The sequence below is a fragment of the Protopterus annectens genome, chromosome 9.part0, assembly GCF_019279795.1.
Source record: "Protopterus annectens isolate FY-2018-M chromosome 9.part0, PAN1.0, whole genome shotgun sequence".
In the NCBI taxonomy this organism is placed as follows: domain Eukaryota; kingdom Metazoa; phylum Chordata; order Ceratodontiformes; family Protopteridae; genus Protopterus; species Protopterus annectens.
In genome coordinates, this window is record NC_056743.1 from 164,132,905 (window position 1) to 164,146,022 (window position 13,118).

General features: G+C 41.7%; 1 protein-coding gene across 1 annotated transcript in view; it reads right to left on the reverse strand.

Moving 5' to 3' along the window:
* LOC122810504 overlaps positions 1-13,118 on the reverse strand; it is a 947,661-nt gene that overhangs the window by 506,840 nt on the left and 427,703 nt on the right. The window contains exon 5 of the mRNA XM_044082086.1: positions 10,116-10,523. Coding sequence (XP_043938021.1) covers positions 10,116-10,523 — 408 coding nt within the window. The remainder of the gene's footprint in view (positions 1-10,115; positions 10,524-13,118) is intronic.

Sequence of the window (13,118 nt, forward strand, 5' to 3'; positions counted from 1 at the left end):
TAGGAGCAAGCATGAGGCCATGAACCCTAGAGCTTGCAGTATTTTTCTCGCAGATAGCTGGGTTTGGGTGGACAGTAGTTTGAAGTAATTTGTCAAATAAACCTGCTTTTCTGGAGTGAGGAATGCCATCTGGGAAGTTGTGTTCAAGCTTGCTCCCAGGAATATAATATCTTGGCTGGGTACCAGATGTGATTTCTTTTCGTTGATGGTATACCCCAGAGAAGTTAGGAGTCTCTTTACAAATGTTAGGTGCTGAAGTAGCAGTTCGACTGTCCATCTGAATCAGGCAATCGTCCAAGTATGGGTAAATTTGAATGCTTCTCTGCATGCAGTATGCAATGGCTGGGGCCAGGCACTTTGTGAATATCCTGGGCGCAGTAGATAAGCCAAAGGGAAGTGCAGAGAACTGATAGTGCACAGAGCCTGCCCTGAAACGTAGATATTTCCTGCAAGATTCCCTTATAGGGGATGTGCAGATAAGCTTCTTTTTAAGTCTAGGGTGACCAGCCAGGAGTCCTTGGCTAGCATAGGCAGCAGCTGTTGGGAGTGTAAGCATTTTGAACTTTGGTACCACCAGGAAGGTGTTGAGAATTGACAGATCCAGGATAGGGAGCCAAGAGATTTCTTTTCTGGGCACCAGAAACAGTCTGGAGTAGAAACCCTGTCTCCTTTGCTCTGTTGGAACAGGTTGAATAGCCCTGATACTGAGAAGGAAAAGTACTCGCTTTTAGGCCTCTGCCCACTGGCTTGGGGGAAGGTCTGGCAATCCGCTTGGGGTTGGCAGTTAGTGGAAGTAGAAGCTGTATCCCTGGGATCCAATGTTTAAGACCCAACAGTCCTGGGTAATGTATTCCCAGTTTTTTACTTGCAGGGTGAGTTTTCCTCCTAGGGGTGCAAGTACTTGGGCATGGCTGGGAAGGATGCAGAAGTCATCGTGAACTTTTTCCATAACAGGGTGGCTTACCACTCCCTGTTTTTGAGGTGGGAGCACTCCATTGTTTATATCTGTGCATACCCTGAGACTGTAGTCTTTGTGGTCTGTTGCCCCTGGGTTTGGATTGAGAAGGCCTGGGAGGGACTGGAAAGGACGAGTTTTTGAAGGCCAATGTTTACTGAATTTAGGTGGCTGTACCTGTAAGAAATATTTAAAAGTTTGCATAGATTTAGCTTTTTCCTCTATCTTTTTTTAAGAACATCTTCTGCTTTGGTGCCAAACAATCTTGATTTAATGGAGCATCTAGTAATTTTGCTTTGACATGGTCTGGCAAGATTTGTTCCCTCAGCCAAGCATGCCTTCTCAGAACAGACCCAGTGACAGCAGCTCTGCAAGATGCTTCTAAGGCGTCAAACACACACTGCAAAGTATGTTTACTAACTTGGTTTGCAGAATGCATTAACTCTTGTAAATCTTTATTTTCTGCACAATCAGGAATCAACAACATTTTTTGTTTAATTAGTTCCATAATATGCTGCTGGTACTTCAACATGTGAAACTGGCAATTTAAAGCCTTGATGGCAAGAGTTGCAGAGGTTAATACCTTCTTAACCCATCCATCTAAAGCCCTAGAATCCCTGTCCGAAGGGGTAGGATTTTTAGCTGTAGTAGCCTTAACACCTTTAGGTCCCTGGGAAATGGTCTCTGGATCCACAGCAGGATTTTTAAAGAGAAATTTGTGAGGAGTCAGGTGCTCTGTAGTACTTTGTTATTTGTCCTCACTGAAGAAGGTGTTTCACCGAAACTAGTTTGAGGTTATGTTTCTACATATTTTTCTGCTATGGTGAGAGTATCATGGTGCTGTTGGCACCTGCTTTATTCCAATAAAGCCTTTTGAACCGTTTTGCTGGCCTTTGTTTGTTTCCTTGGATGATGTTGGGCCGTGCAAGCTTGAACGAGCGTGGGTTTGTGTGCAACTGCTCTGTAGTACTTGTCAGGCTTTCTAGGAGCTGGAGTATTAGGGGTAAGATTTGACTCCATGAAGACATCGTCTATGATATTCAGGACAAGGAGTACAGCTAGAGGCCTGTGCTGAGGCAAGTCTAAAAATTCCCTGAGTCTCTTTTTTGACTGAGGGTAGTCCTGGTATTACCAGCAGAAAAGACCTCTTAGGATATGTAAGGTTTCACTGAAAGAAAAGTCCTCTGGAGGGGAGGCAGAGGGAATGGAATCCACTGCATCTGAATCCTCATAGGTGGATAAGGGTATGTCCTGGTAATCAGAGTGGTCAGAGTCATCTGACTCATGGGTCTGTATAATCAGAAGGAAAATCAATTCTTTGCCTTTTAGTGGGGAAGGCTGGCTTCCCCTAATTAAAATAATAAGGTCTTCAGCAATTCTAAGCATTTGTTTCTGAGGCATGGGAGCTTGAGAATGTGATTTGGTCGTCGGTTTCCTAGGCATAGTGCGAACTGTGGGCCTGAGAAATTTCGTAATTTTAGTCAAAATGAAGTAGTCTGTTTAATATTAACATTGGGAGGGACTGAATACACCCTCAGAAGCCGGTGCCTGCACAGTGCCTCTGGACCCATCCAAGGTACAGACATCCACAGGTTCCATAGTCAAAGAAGCATCTTGCAGCATACCGGACTCCGAATGGGTCTCAGTAAAGGCCTGTGAATCTGTAGAAGTGGGTATCAGGGCTGCAAAAGCACCTCACTGAGTACTGGCGGACTGGAAACTAGCTTAACGGAAGCATTGCCGGCAGTTTTGGACCTATGTGGTCTGTCTCTGTCTTTATCCTTACGTTTTTTCGGAAGATCGGTAGTCAGATGGCTTAATGAAGCCATATCGGAAAACGGAGAATGAGAGCGAAGGAATTTAGTGACAAAGATAGCCCGATGAATAGTTCAGGCGTTGAACAAAGTATAAAACCTACAACGAGGAATGTCATGGTCTGGGCCTAAACAGGTGACGCAGTAAGAATGAACATCTTTGTGAGGTATTTGCTTTCCACAGGCAAGAAAATTGTTAATTTTTTCTGACATTGGTAAGAGCAAGAAAAAAGGATCCCCCCAATGCGGTACTTAGCTTTAGAAGACTTCAGGTTTGAAACTCAAAAAATGAAAATTTCAGGTAGCGGCCAACCGGCACTTGTGAACTGCTTCTGCTTCAGGCTCCCACACAGCAAGAAAAGCTGATGTAATGGCATCAGCTGTATGTTTTATACCCCTGATGACCTGGCATCATGGAAGAGGTGACAGCGTCCGACGCAGAAATCCCAAGACTCTGGTATTCGGGCCGACTGAGGGCTACCTGCAGGCAGATAACCCAAGTGTGATGACTGCAACAGTGAAACACGAAGAACTTCTGAACCAGTAGTTGGTTTTGCAGTCAGCAAGACAATGGGAGCCATGAGATGGTCTCTACCCTTTGCAGACTGAATTTTAAAGGTGTGAATGGGTTCTGTTGGTGTGATGCTGCAATCACATATGAACTAATGGTACCTGCACGGTATCTCAGCCAACAAAAACCTCCTTTGGAACTTAGTATATTCAACACTACATATCACAGAATAGGGAGTCATTAATGTGCACAGAAAAAAAAACAGTTAAGCCTTTTATATTACTATAGTCACTGCCTTCATAACCCCTGCTAAGAAACACTGCTTGGATTTCACAACCCATAATTCACTGTACGAGAGGGACAGTCCCTCTGAATGGCACTGAAAATAGTCCAAATACAGTGGTCCTGCAACAATCAAGTCACTCGTAGGTGAATGGCTCTCTCCTTATCAAACCAAGAATATAACAAAGTCTTCCAACATAGTGCATATTATTAGCTGTTTGGCTTTAGCAATATTAATGGACTGCATTACAGCAGGAGGGGGAAAAGGTGAACAACTGTCCAAATCAGCCATGTGCAAATAATCAGGTATAAACCATTAAACCATAATTCTACATGCAGCCTCTCTCTCTCTTTTCTTTATTTCTACCCTGTCAAGGACTGCTTGGAGGGAGAAAATGCTGGTGACACTCTATGCTACTTCTTCCCTAGTAGCAAAGTAGAATTCCCCACAGAAGTCTGCTATCCCTATCCCTCACCTATACCTAAAGAGGTACTTTTTTCAGTAATTACTCATTTGTCGGGAATTAACAGTAAATTGTTTTTTGCTGTAGTTCTACTTCCATTTAGCTCTCTTGGGAAATAGCCCCACTCCATTTACCTTCACTATGCATGCTTGGGATCACTCCACTCATCTAAACCTTTCACCAGTTCCAACACATCCCACTTATTCTACATTAAAAACTGTCCAAACCGCACTCACTTACCATACCCAGCCAGCTATTAGCATCACAGCAGTCCTTCCCATCAGAATATCCATGCTCAAGGGATTTGCCAAGGTGTTGTTCTGGCCGGGAATGTAGAATGCTATCAGTGTCAGCTGCAACTGTTATGACAACAGCCAAATTTTTAATTGCTAGACTGCACAGGTGGTATGAATGAGCTCCCCTTTGCTTGTTTATGTACCACATAACTATGGTACCTGTTCGCATTTGCAGTGCTCCTAGGGGCAGGTCACTTTGAAAGACTTTCAATGCTAGAAAACCTGCCAGTAACTCCTCCTGATTTATATAAGGTTTTCTTTGCTCTACAGTCAAGACTCCTTGCACCTTCACTGGTCCTAAATGTGTTCCCCAGACTACTTTGGAAATGTCTGTGGTTATGGTCTTGTCCGTCTCTGACAAAAAAGATTTGCGCCTAGATTCAGCTTCATGGTGTGTATTCACCAAAGCAGTTCCTTTTTCAAGCATGGTAGAAGAGGGTTTCCAGAGACTGGGAATGTTGTTCCCACATATTTTTAGGAACTACTGAAGTATTCCTCATGTGTCACTTTGCTACAGAGGACCATAAGGTTGTATGATGCCATGAATCAAAATGCCCTTAGATTTTCCCTTGCTGTGACCATCTTCCTTGGCAGTAAGCTGATAAGGTAATCTGTCAGCAAGAACACCTTGTATTAGTTTAAGTAGGCCTTCTTTTGTCCAAAGTCTATCACTGCACTCAGAAAGGAGGTTTTTGCCTAGGGTTGAAGCTGGGTCTTGTGGAGACTGACGGCAAGCCCTACCCACTGAAAGCAGCCAATAGCAGTCTATAAGGCTAGTAGGAGTACCAGTATGTTTTTCCCCTAGATGAGACAACTATCAAGGAAGGGGTAAATGTTTATTCCTAGAGTTCTGCAATGTGCTAGGATTGGGGCTAGACATTTGGTAAAAACTCTGGAAGCAGTGGATAAACCAAATGGTAAAGCACAGAACTATAAGTGCAAACCTGCTGCTATGACTCAAAGGCATCTGTTCCTCTGCTACAGGCAGATGAAGACAGGCATTCTTCAGATCTAAAGTAACCATGTAAGCCCCTGGAGAGATCATGGGTAGCATTTTTGAAGACTGGGCATTTTTTGGGAACCAAGTGTAAATTGGATTTGATTTCACCTCTTCCTTTTTTAACACTGTCATGGATTGTTTGTTTGGTTACCATTTTTGGGAACGTCCAGGAACTTCTTTAATTTTGGAAGTTTAAAATTGTCTTCTAAGTTCCTTCCTTTCTTAGGACAAGGAAGATCCTGGAGTAAAACCCTGTAGTCTCTTCTCCTGCAAGGACCTGTTGCAAGAGTTTCTGAAAGATTGGGGGGGGGTGTATCTAGTCTTTCAGGGCTTTGAAATCCTTACGAAGAGAGGCTTTTGTCTGAATTGAATAAAGTAACCTCTCTCTCTGATTTTTAGTACCCACTGATCGGAACTGATAAATTTCCACTGTTTTTAAAAGGAAGATAGTCCTACCAGTGGAATGGAAGGAGGCTGGTGAGGAGAAAGGCAGGAGAGCAGTGCATAGTCACAGCTGTTCTCTTGGTGGGGCAGAGTCTTTGAACCCCCACCCAGGTCTAGGGTGTGGTTCAGGCTGCCAACTTCTGAACTGTCTATGACTTTTTGATCAGGAAGGCCCTCCCCTTATCTTGCCTAAGGGGCACAGGCCACGGCTTAGAAGGATAATTTAGGGATGGAGAAAAGTAAAATTCTTTCACAGTCTTCATTTCCCATTTTTGTCAAGTTTCTTGAAACCTTCTCTGCAGGACACCCAAACAGGAATTCTTTATCCAATGGGACAGTCTTAACTTGGACAAAAGGTGGTTGGGTCCTCAGCCAAGCATGCCTGTGAATAACAGAAAGCTACGCTGCATGATGTATCTAAAGCGCACTTTACGGAATGCCTAGCAACCTGGAGTGCTGCTCTAGCTGTGCCAGTATGGCCTTAAGTAACATCTTATCTGCAATGCCCACAGCTTTGGTAATGATATGTTCTTGCAAGGATTTCAACATTGTGATAACTGGTACTTGAGGTACCTCACAGAGAAGGTAAAAGATGTGCAAGTCTTTTTCCACACCTGTCTAGCAGTCTACCTTCCCTGTCATCAGTAAGCAGGCTTATGTGCACCCTTAAAGGTTTCAGCACAGACCACAAAGGGATCAGCTTAGGAGTTCTAGTAAAGGTGCGTGTGTGTGTGTGTCTTGCATTCTGTAAAAATGCTCTGATTTCCATGGGGTGTCTGGGAGAAAGTCTAAGTGAAAAGCAATGTCTGAAGACAGCATCTAATACCACATGGACCTGTGGAATAGCTAGTGGTCTGGGCGATGACAAGCTTAGGAGCCACCTGCACTGGGTTTAGGACTGAGAAGATTCCTTGCTTATTCCTTGAATGACCTGCATCTTGTGCAATGTACCCCAAAGGATAAATCCCCTGCAGGAGAGGCAATAGAAAGGGTATCATCTAAGTCATAATCTGGACAGGACTGAGGGGAGAGGTGTTCAGACTAAGACAACTCTTCTTCATCCTCAGATCTTGAAGTCAGAGTCTTCATGAAGAGACTTATCTTGGTCTTTTGTTGGCAGAAGCCAGGTAGTCAGAAGTGCCTGCATGGATTCCCTGGACTTCAAAATGGCCATGAATTCTTTGGCAATTTTAAGGCGGTGCCGAATTTCTACCTGGTTAATAGTAGCTGTCAGCCGGGGTGTAGGCTGAGGTATTCTGACTGGTCTCTTCTGTTTAGGCATCCAATTAGCAAGAGGTGGATGAATTTGTGGTCAGGCGACCAAAGCATCAGTCACACTGAAATCAATGTGTTCCTGCAGAACAACCTTAGGAGATAAACCATCTCCCTTGTTAACCAACATTTGGACAAATCAGAAACTGAGGCTTGCTCAGTGACCTCAGACCCAACAATGCAGATGATGGGGAAAATAGAACTTAGTGGTTTGCTGCTACGGTGGCCTCATGAGGGGTCACTCTAGAAGGCTAGGGCCTTGAAGCCATTGGTTCTGGGGGCTCCAAAAGTGCCAAACTATGGTCATCAGTTTCCCTACACACAGATGTGGGAGGAATGCCATCTTCTGCAGAATCCTCCTCTTTTGGCTTTTTGGCTTTTCTTTGGTAAAGAAGTGGTAGGAGCCAGGGAAGGCAAAGGTGCAGCATGAGCCAGGTCCAAGGACTCCATGTGTGCCATGAGGACTTCAGCCCTACACTTAAGGGCCTTAACTCTAAATCTAGCACAAGTATAACAAGTGGAAATATGCTGAGTCCCAAAACAAAACAGGCAAAACGAACTAAAATCGTTATGTACGCTTGCCACACTTTAAGCAGTTATTAACTTTTTGAACATTAATCAGAAGAAAGAATTCCCCAGTGGAGCTCTTATCTGAAATTCATTGTGAAAACCCTGGAGAAAAGTGAACTGACCAATGGACAGCGAGTGTCTATACACAGAAGCACATCAGACTGCATGGCAAGAAATAACCGAAGATGGTGCTAAAGATGCCCCTCTTATACCATAATGTCCGGCTATTGGCCATCAGAGATCTGTAGACCGAGGACAATACAAAGACTCTGGAAAATGGGCCAGTTGCATGCTTTTGCAAGGCAGGAAGACCCAAGAATCGGTACTGCAACACTGACTATGAAAAACTTCTGTAGCCATTATGGACCATTACTGAAATGATCAGTAACCTGTAAGGCAGTCTGACAAGGTTTCAAATGCATAGTGCCTATCTCTGTAAAAGTATCTTCAAAAGAACATATGCCCAATCCCAACAGTTCAAGACCCAAGGGTGGAGCCAGAGTAAAGAAGTGAAGAAATAAAGATCAAAAAGTCGCAAGAGTGGAGGAGTATCACAATTACATTTGTGCCTAACTGCCAATGCTTGCTTGAGACTCTTTTTGACAGTCACATCTACCAAACAATAGCACCACAAACATCAATATCAAACAAGTTACTGCTGTAAAAAAACACTGACATACACACAATACACAGTACACAGAAATTCTTTTACATTACATTATTTTTAAGCTTTCAGACCTTTATTTATTTATTTAATTATTTGATTTTTACTTTACATTTGTTGACCGGGCTGGTCCAACTAGATATATGTCCATTTTCAGCAGAGGCCTGGGGAGAAAAGCTCCAAGAGAAAAAATAAATGAATATTAATAGCAACATTACAAAAATTCACTCAGAAAAAATACAAAATAGCACTGACATATATTACTGAAGTAACACAAATTAGCAGTGACATATATTACAGAAGCAACAACAGGACTTTAATTACAGGATGAGGGAGTTCAAAATAAAGAAAGATAGCAGAAAAGTAAGTTTTTGTACTAATTTGTAAGCAGGTGAAAAACATACTAGTGGCATTAGGCAAGCTAGTCAGGGTTAGTACAGGGGCAAAGCCAATGAGTTTTGAGATGGGATTTAAAGCAGGGAAGAGAGGAGATTGCAGTGAGGTTGTCAGGAAGAAAGTTCCAAGCTTTTCCTATTGTGTTAGAAAACAAGGAGGTGCCTGCCAAGTTATTGGATTTACAAGTTGATATAAGATGCTTGTTAGAAGAACGTAGGCTTTTGAGGTTGTAATAAGGTGAAATAAGCATCTTGAAAATAGGGGTGTTGTTAGGTTTATAGAAGATTTTATGGGCTAAAGATGAAATAAGATCAGATTTTGAAGCTTTATAACTACTGATTCAGCTTCCCACTCCTCTTCTCCACAATAACGAGTGGAAGAAGGGTTACTCCAAGTAGATTGGTCTTGCTGGTGGTGACTCATCCTATTCAGCTTACAGCAGATGGTGAGGATTGGTAGCAAAGTGGATATCATTAATAAGACCCAGGGATTTTTTCACTTAAAGGCCATTACCTCCCTGGGCCAGAAGGTACATGTTTAAGCAATGCACCCAATGCCTGATTGTTACACATGGTAACAAATACTCTCCAGTTCCAAATCTGTCTATGAGCTTGGAGCTACTGCCTGGTTTCATTCAGAAGTTACTTCTATGAAAAGGGAAACCATGCATTCCCTGAAGGTAAGAAAGTGGGCTATAAGCTGGCCATCCCCTCCTATTAAAATTCTAAAGACTGCAATTGTAATCATTAGAATAATGAGACTGACAGTGTCAAAAGGGGGTGAATATGCACTACGTCTAAGGTCACAGTGCACTCAAATTTAGTGCCTATAAGCAGCATGAACAGGGTCAACCAGTCGTAACAGAATCAATGCATTTGGGAAGGCATATGACCCAGCTCAAGAGATCACACTGTTTCCTTACAAAAAAAATCAAGGGTATGGCTTCCTTGAGATACCCTGACTGCTTAAAGTGCTCTCCCTCTTTTCAACTTCCGAACAACTATTGAAATTTAAACTTTCCTTTACTTATATAGCATTGAAAGATCTGGTCCTTTGTAACCTCCTACGCAGCTATAAAACAAATGATCTGAATTTCCACAAAAACAAACAGATCTGTTAGCAGGACAGATGTCTTTCACAGAAAACACCTCATAAGGAATAGACTCCGCTTAGAGGTTAAGAAGAGTAGGTCCATGAGCCTTTTCAAACATATCCTGGGCAACTGGATGGGCAAACATAAGTAATGTCTGGCCCCTGTAGCTATTATGGAAGGGGGTCACAACCAAGTCAGGGTCTGGCATTAAATTCATGTCTTGGTGGAAACAGGTGGGACTGTTTGCAAGCCTACAGATGGTCCACTGGATAAACAGCCTAGTATGACCTTACAAACAAAAAAAAAACATGCCAGTAGAGCAATCATGAACGTTACCAAAAGCACTCTACTTACCACCGCTTACTTCTTCTACACAGAATTTCTTTGTTTCTGACCCTTGGATTGACTTGTGAAACACACTACAGATGATGGTGGTGCCAGGATCTCTGTCAATGTCTGGTAAAAATATTACACTACTTGAAATGCTGAATGTTCCATCACTGTTTTTTGAAATACTGGATGTCACAGTACGCCAGTCTTCTTTTTCACTACCTTTACTATTTATCATCTTCCGTGGACCAAAAACAAATGGAATCTTACTTGGTTTCCAAGAACCAATCTTTGTCTCAATTCCAGAGTAGCATATATGCCAGGCAACTTCTATGTAATCAGGTTTAAAGCCGTCCACTGCAATCTTTAATTCACACTTTTCTTTGTGTACAATTGGTTTTGCAGCAGTAATTTCTGAAAGTTTTGGGAGCACTAGGGAAAAAAGCAACAACAAAAAAAATCAGGTAATTATTTAAATGTTACACTACTTCACCTTATTACAGTTCTTAATGCTTCATGAATAAAAATATACTACTGACATTTTATGATGCTTTACTGACACTCATACATTTAACCCGTGGTTTGTTTCTGCAGGTGTTTTGATCCTTCCTAGAGGAGACATTTGAAAGTAGGCAGTACAGTCCTACTTTTTGTTTGTGCAGCTGCAGACGGTAGGAAATGAAAGGTGTACACTTATCATAGTACTACATCTGTTGGAGTCTATCCTCTGTAATTTACAGGACTAAGGCTACAGGTATTAGGATCATTTGGTAATCCAAACATTCTCAGGCTGCTCACAATCTCCCCATCCCAGGATACACTTCCCTGTTCCCCCTTGCCAAATCTAAGATTAGCCAATCTAAAGTAATAGTAAAAAAAAGTAAACATACATGACAAAAGGGACAATCTACGCCAAAGGTGGGAGAAAGCAGCTACTGCCGTTCCTATTTCAACAGATTAATTGTTACTGCTTTGGAATCTGATAGGAGTGACTCCATCTTCTGTAACTCACAGGACAGAATTCTCAGCTCTTCCTATTGGATGGATATCTAGGAGAATACACCCTTGAAAACAGTAGCCATGTAGCCTCAAAAGCAGATTATGACCTAGAGATCAGATTCACTTTATATTTCTTTGCAAAGTATTCAGCAAATATATTTGCTGCACAAATACTATAAAGAGCACATTTTTTAAACAAAGCTACCAAGGTAGCTACAAGCTCCTGTACAGTGAGTATAGCTTGTTATGCCAACGTAGCAAAACATGATGTAATTAAACATCTGGCAAGAGTAACTTCAGAAAGCTGTACTAAGGACATGGGAGAAAAGGAAACAAAAAAGTATTTATGCCTTTCTGTAAGGATTTCTGTCCACATAGAACCTTAGCTGTCACACAATGCAACAGACACACCATATAGTTTGAGTGGGCCACTAAGAAACTAAGTAAATTAATATACTGGTTTAAATTTGCTTCAGCTTTAGGCACATAAGACAGACTGATCCCAAGAGTAAAATATTGTTTTTTTTTTAATAAAAGACCAAGTAATGAGGTTCTAAAGAAACAGCAGAGTTTTGAAATCCTTATGTCAGAACTGCTTGTGACCAAGGAAAGTGCTTTCCAAGTGAGATATTTTAAAGCTCCAGTAGTTGCTAGTGCAAAGTGAGTTTGTGTCATTTTTTTTTCAGAAAAAAGAGCATGTTTCAGTGTCGGTACTTTCTTGCTTTAACTGTCAGTGGAAGACAAAGCAAGAAAGTTAATTTTAAGAAAACTTTTGAAACTTTCAGTAAGACTACAGGAATACCATTTTCATCCTGGGGCAAGTAGACGGTAGTTGTAATTAAATTAAATTTAACTGGAAAATAACTCAAGTCTGTATCAAAATTACTTACTAGATAGTCAAGTACTGTAGGAATGGGAAAGAGAAACAATTTAGTCTCTTAACAATGGCCCACATCAAAAGGCATGTTCCAATGAGTTTTTCTCAGATTGTCTTTTAGGAAAAGGATAGTACATTGACCATTTCACCTGAAATCCAGAGTTAGTGGCAGCTACTGGAAGAGGAGATAGTTACTGTCGGAGAGTGAATGTCTAGTTGAAATTTGACCACTGGAGGGGACAATAGTTTTTTTTTTTTTTTTTTGTGCCAGTTCAGAGCTAAGAGAATGAATTTGGCTTTGTGGAGTTTCACCTTCTGTATCAATCTCATCATCAGAGGATATGGGGAAAAGTACAGAAGTCCAGCTGGCCACTTGTGAGCTAGGGCATCTCTGAAGAGGCCACTTAGTGACAGAATGAGGGAGAAAATACATCTTTGCATTTGATGATGGTTATGAATGAAAAAAGGTCACAATAGAGTTTCTTCCATTTTTGGAAGATTTAGTCTGTCACCAAGGATATGAGGGACCAAGCAGCCAGGTGACGCTCATCTTATCTGCCAAGGAACTGGTCTCCCTGGGAATAGGGATGGCAACTAGAAAGTAGTTACTGAACCTGGCCAGTTCTCATCTCACAGCTTCCCAGAATCATGCAGTAGGGCTCAGGTTGTTCATTTGTGCTTGCCAATATACCATACAACTGTCGTAATACTGGATCTTACGGTCAGAATTTCTACCAGAGGGGAGTCCTGGAAGGCTTGGAGAATCAGTAGGACTGCTTTCATCTCCAACATATTTATGTGAAAGAAATGTTCTAATGATGTCTAAGAAGTAAATCATTCTTAAGCCCACAAGTGTGGATGAAACTCACAAATATATTTGTACGAAGCATTGGGTACATTTATCAAGGAGTCAGGCAGAAATCCAGAAAGGGGCACACAAGGAAAAGAAATACTTAGGAAACCAATAAACAATGTCTCATTTTACATGATTTTCAACAAAGTCAGGTTGACATGAGATAATCTGTACATTGTATTAAGGTTGTATCCCCCAAATACTTAGATATACTTTTTAAAATATGTGAAAATAGAGGAGGTGACTAAAAATCTCAGTATACCAAAAACAGTTCTGGTATATTGCTGTTCTCTACAGG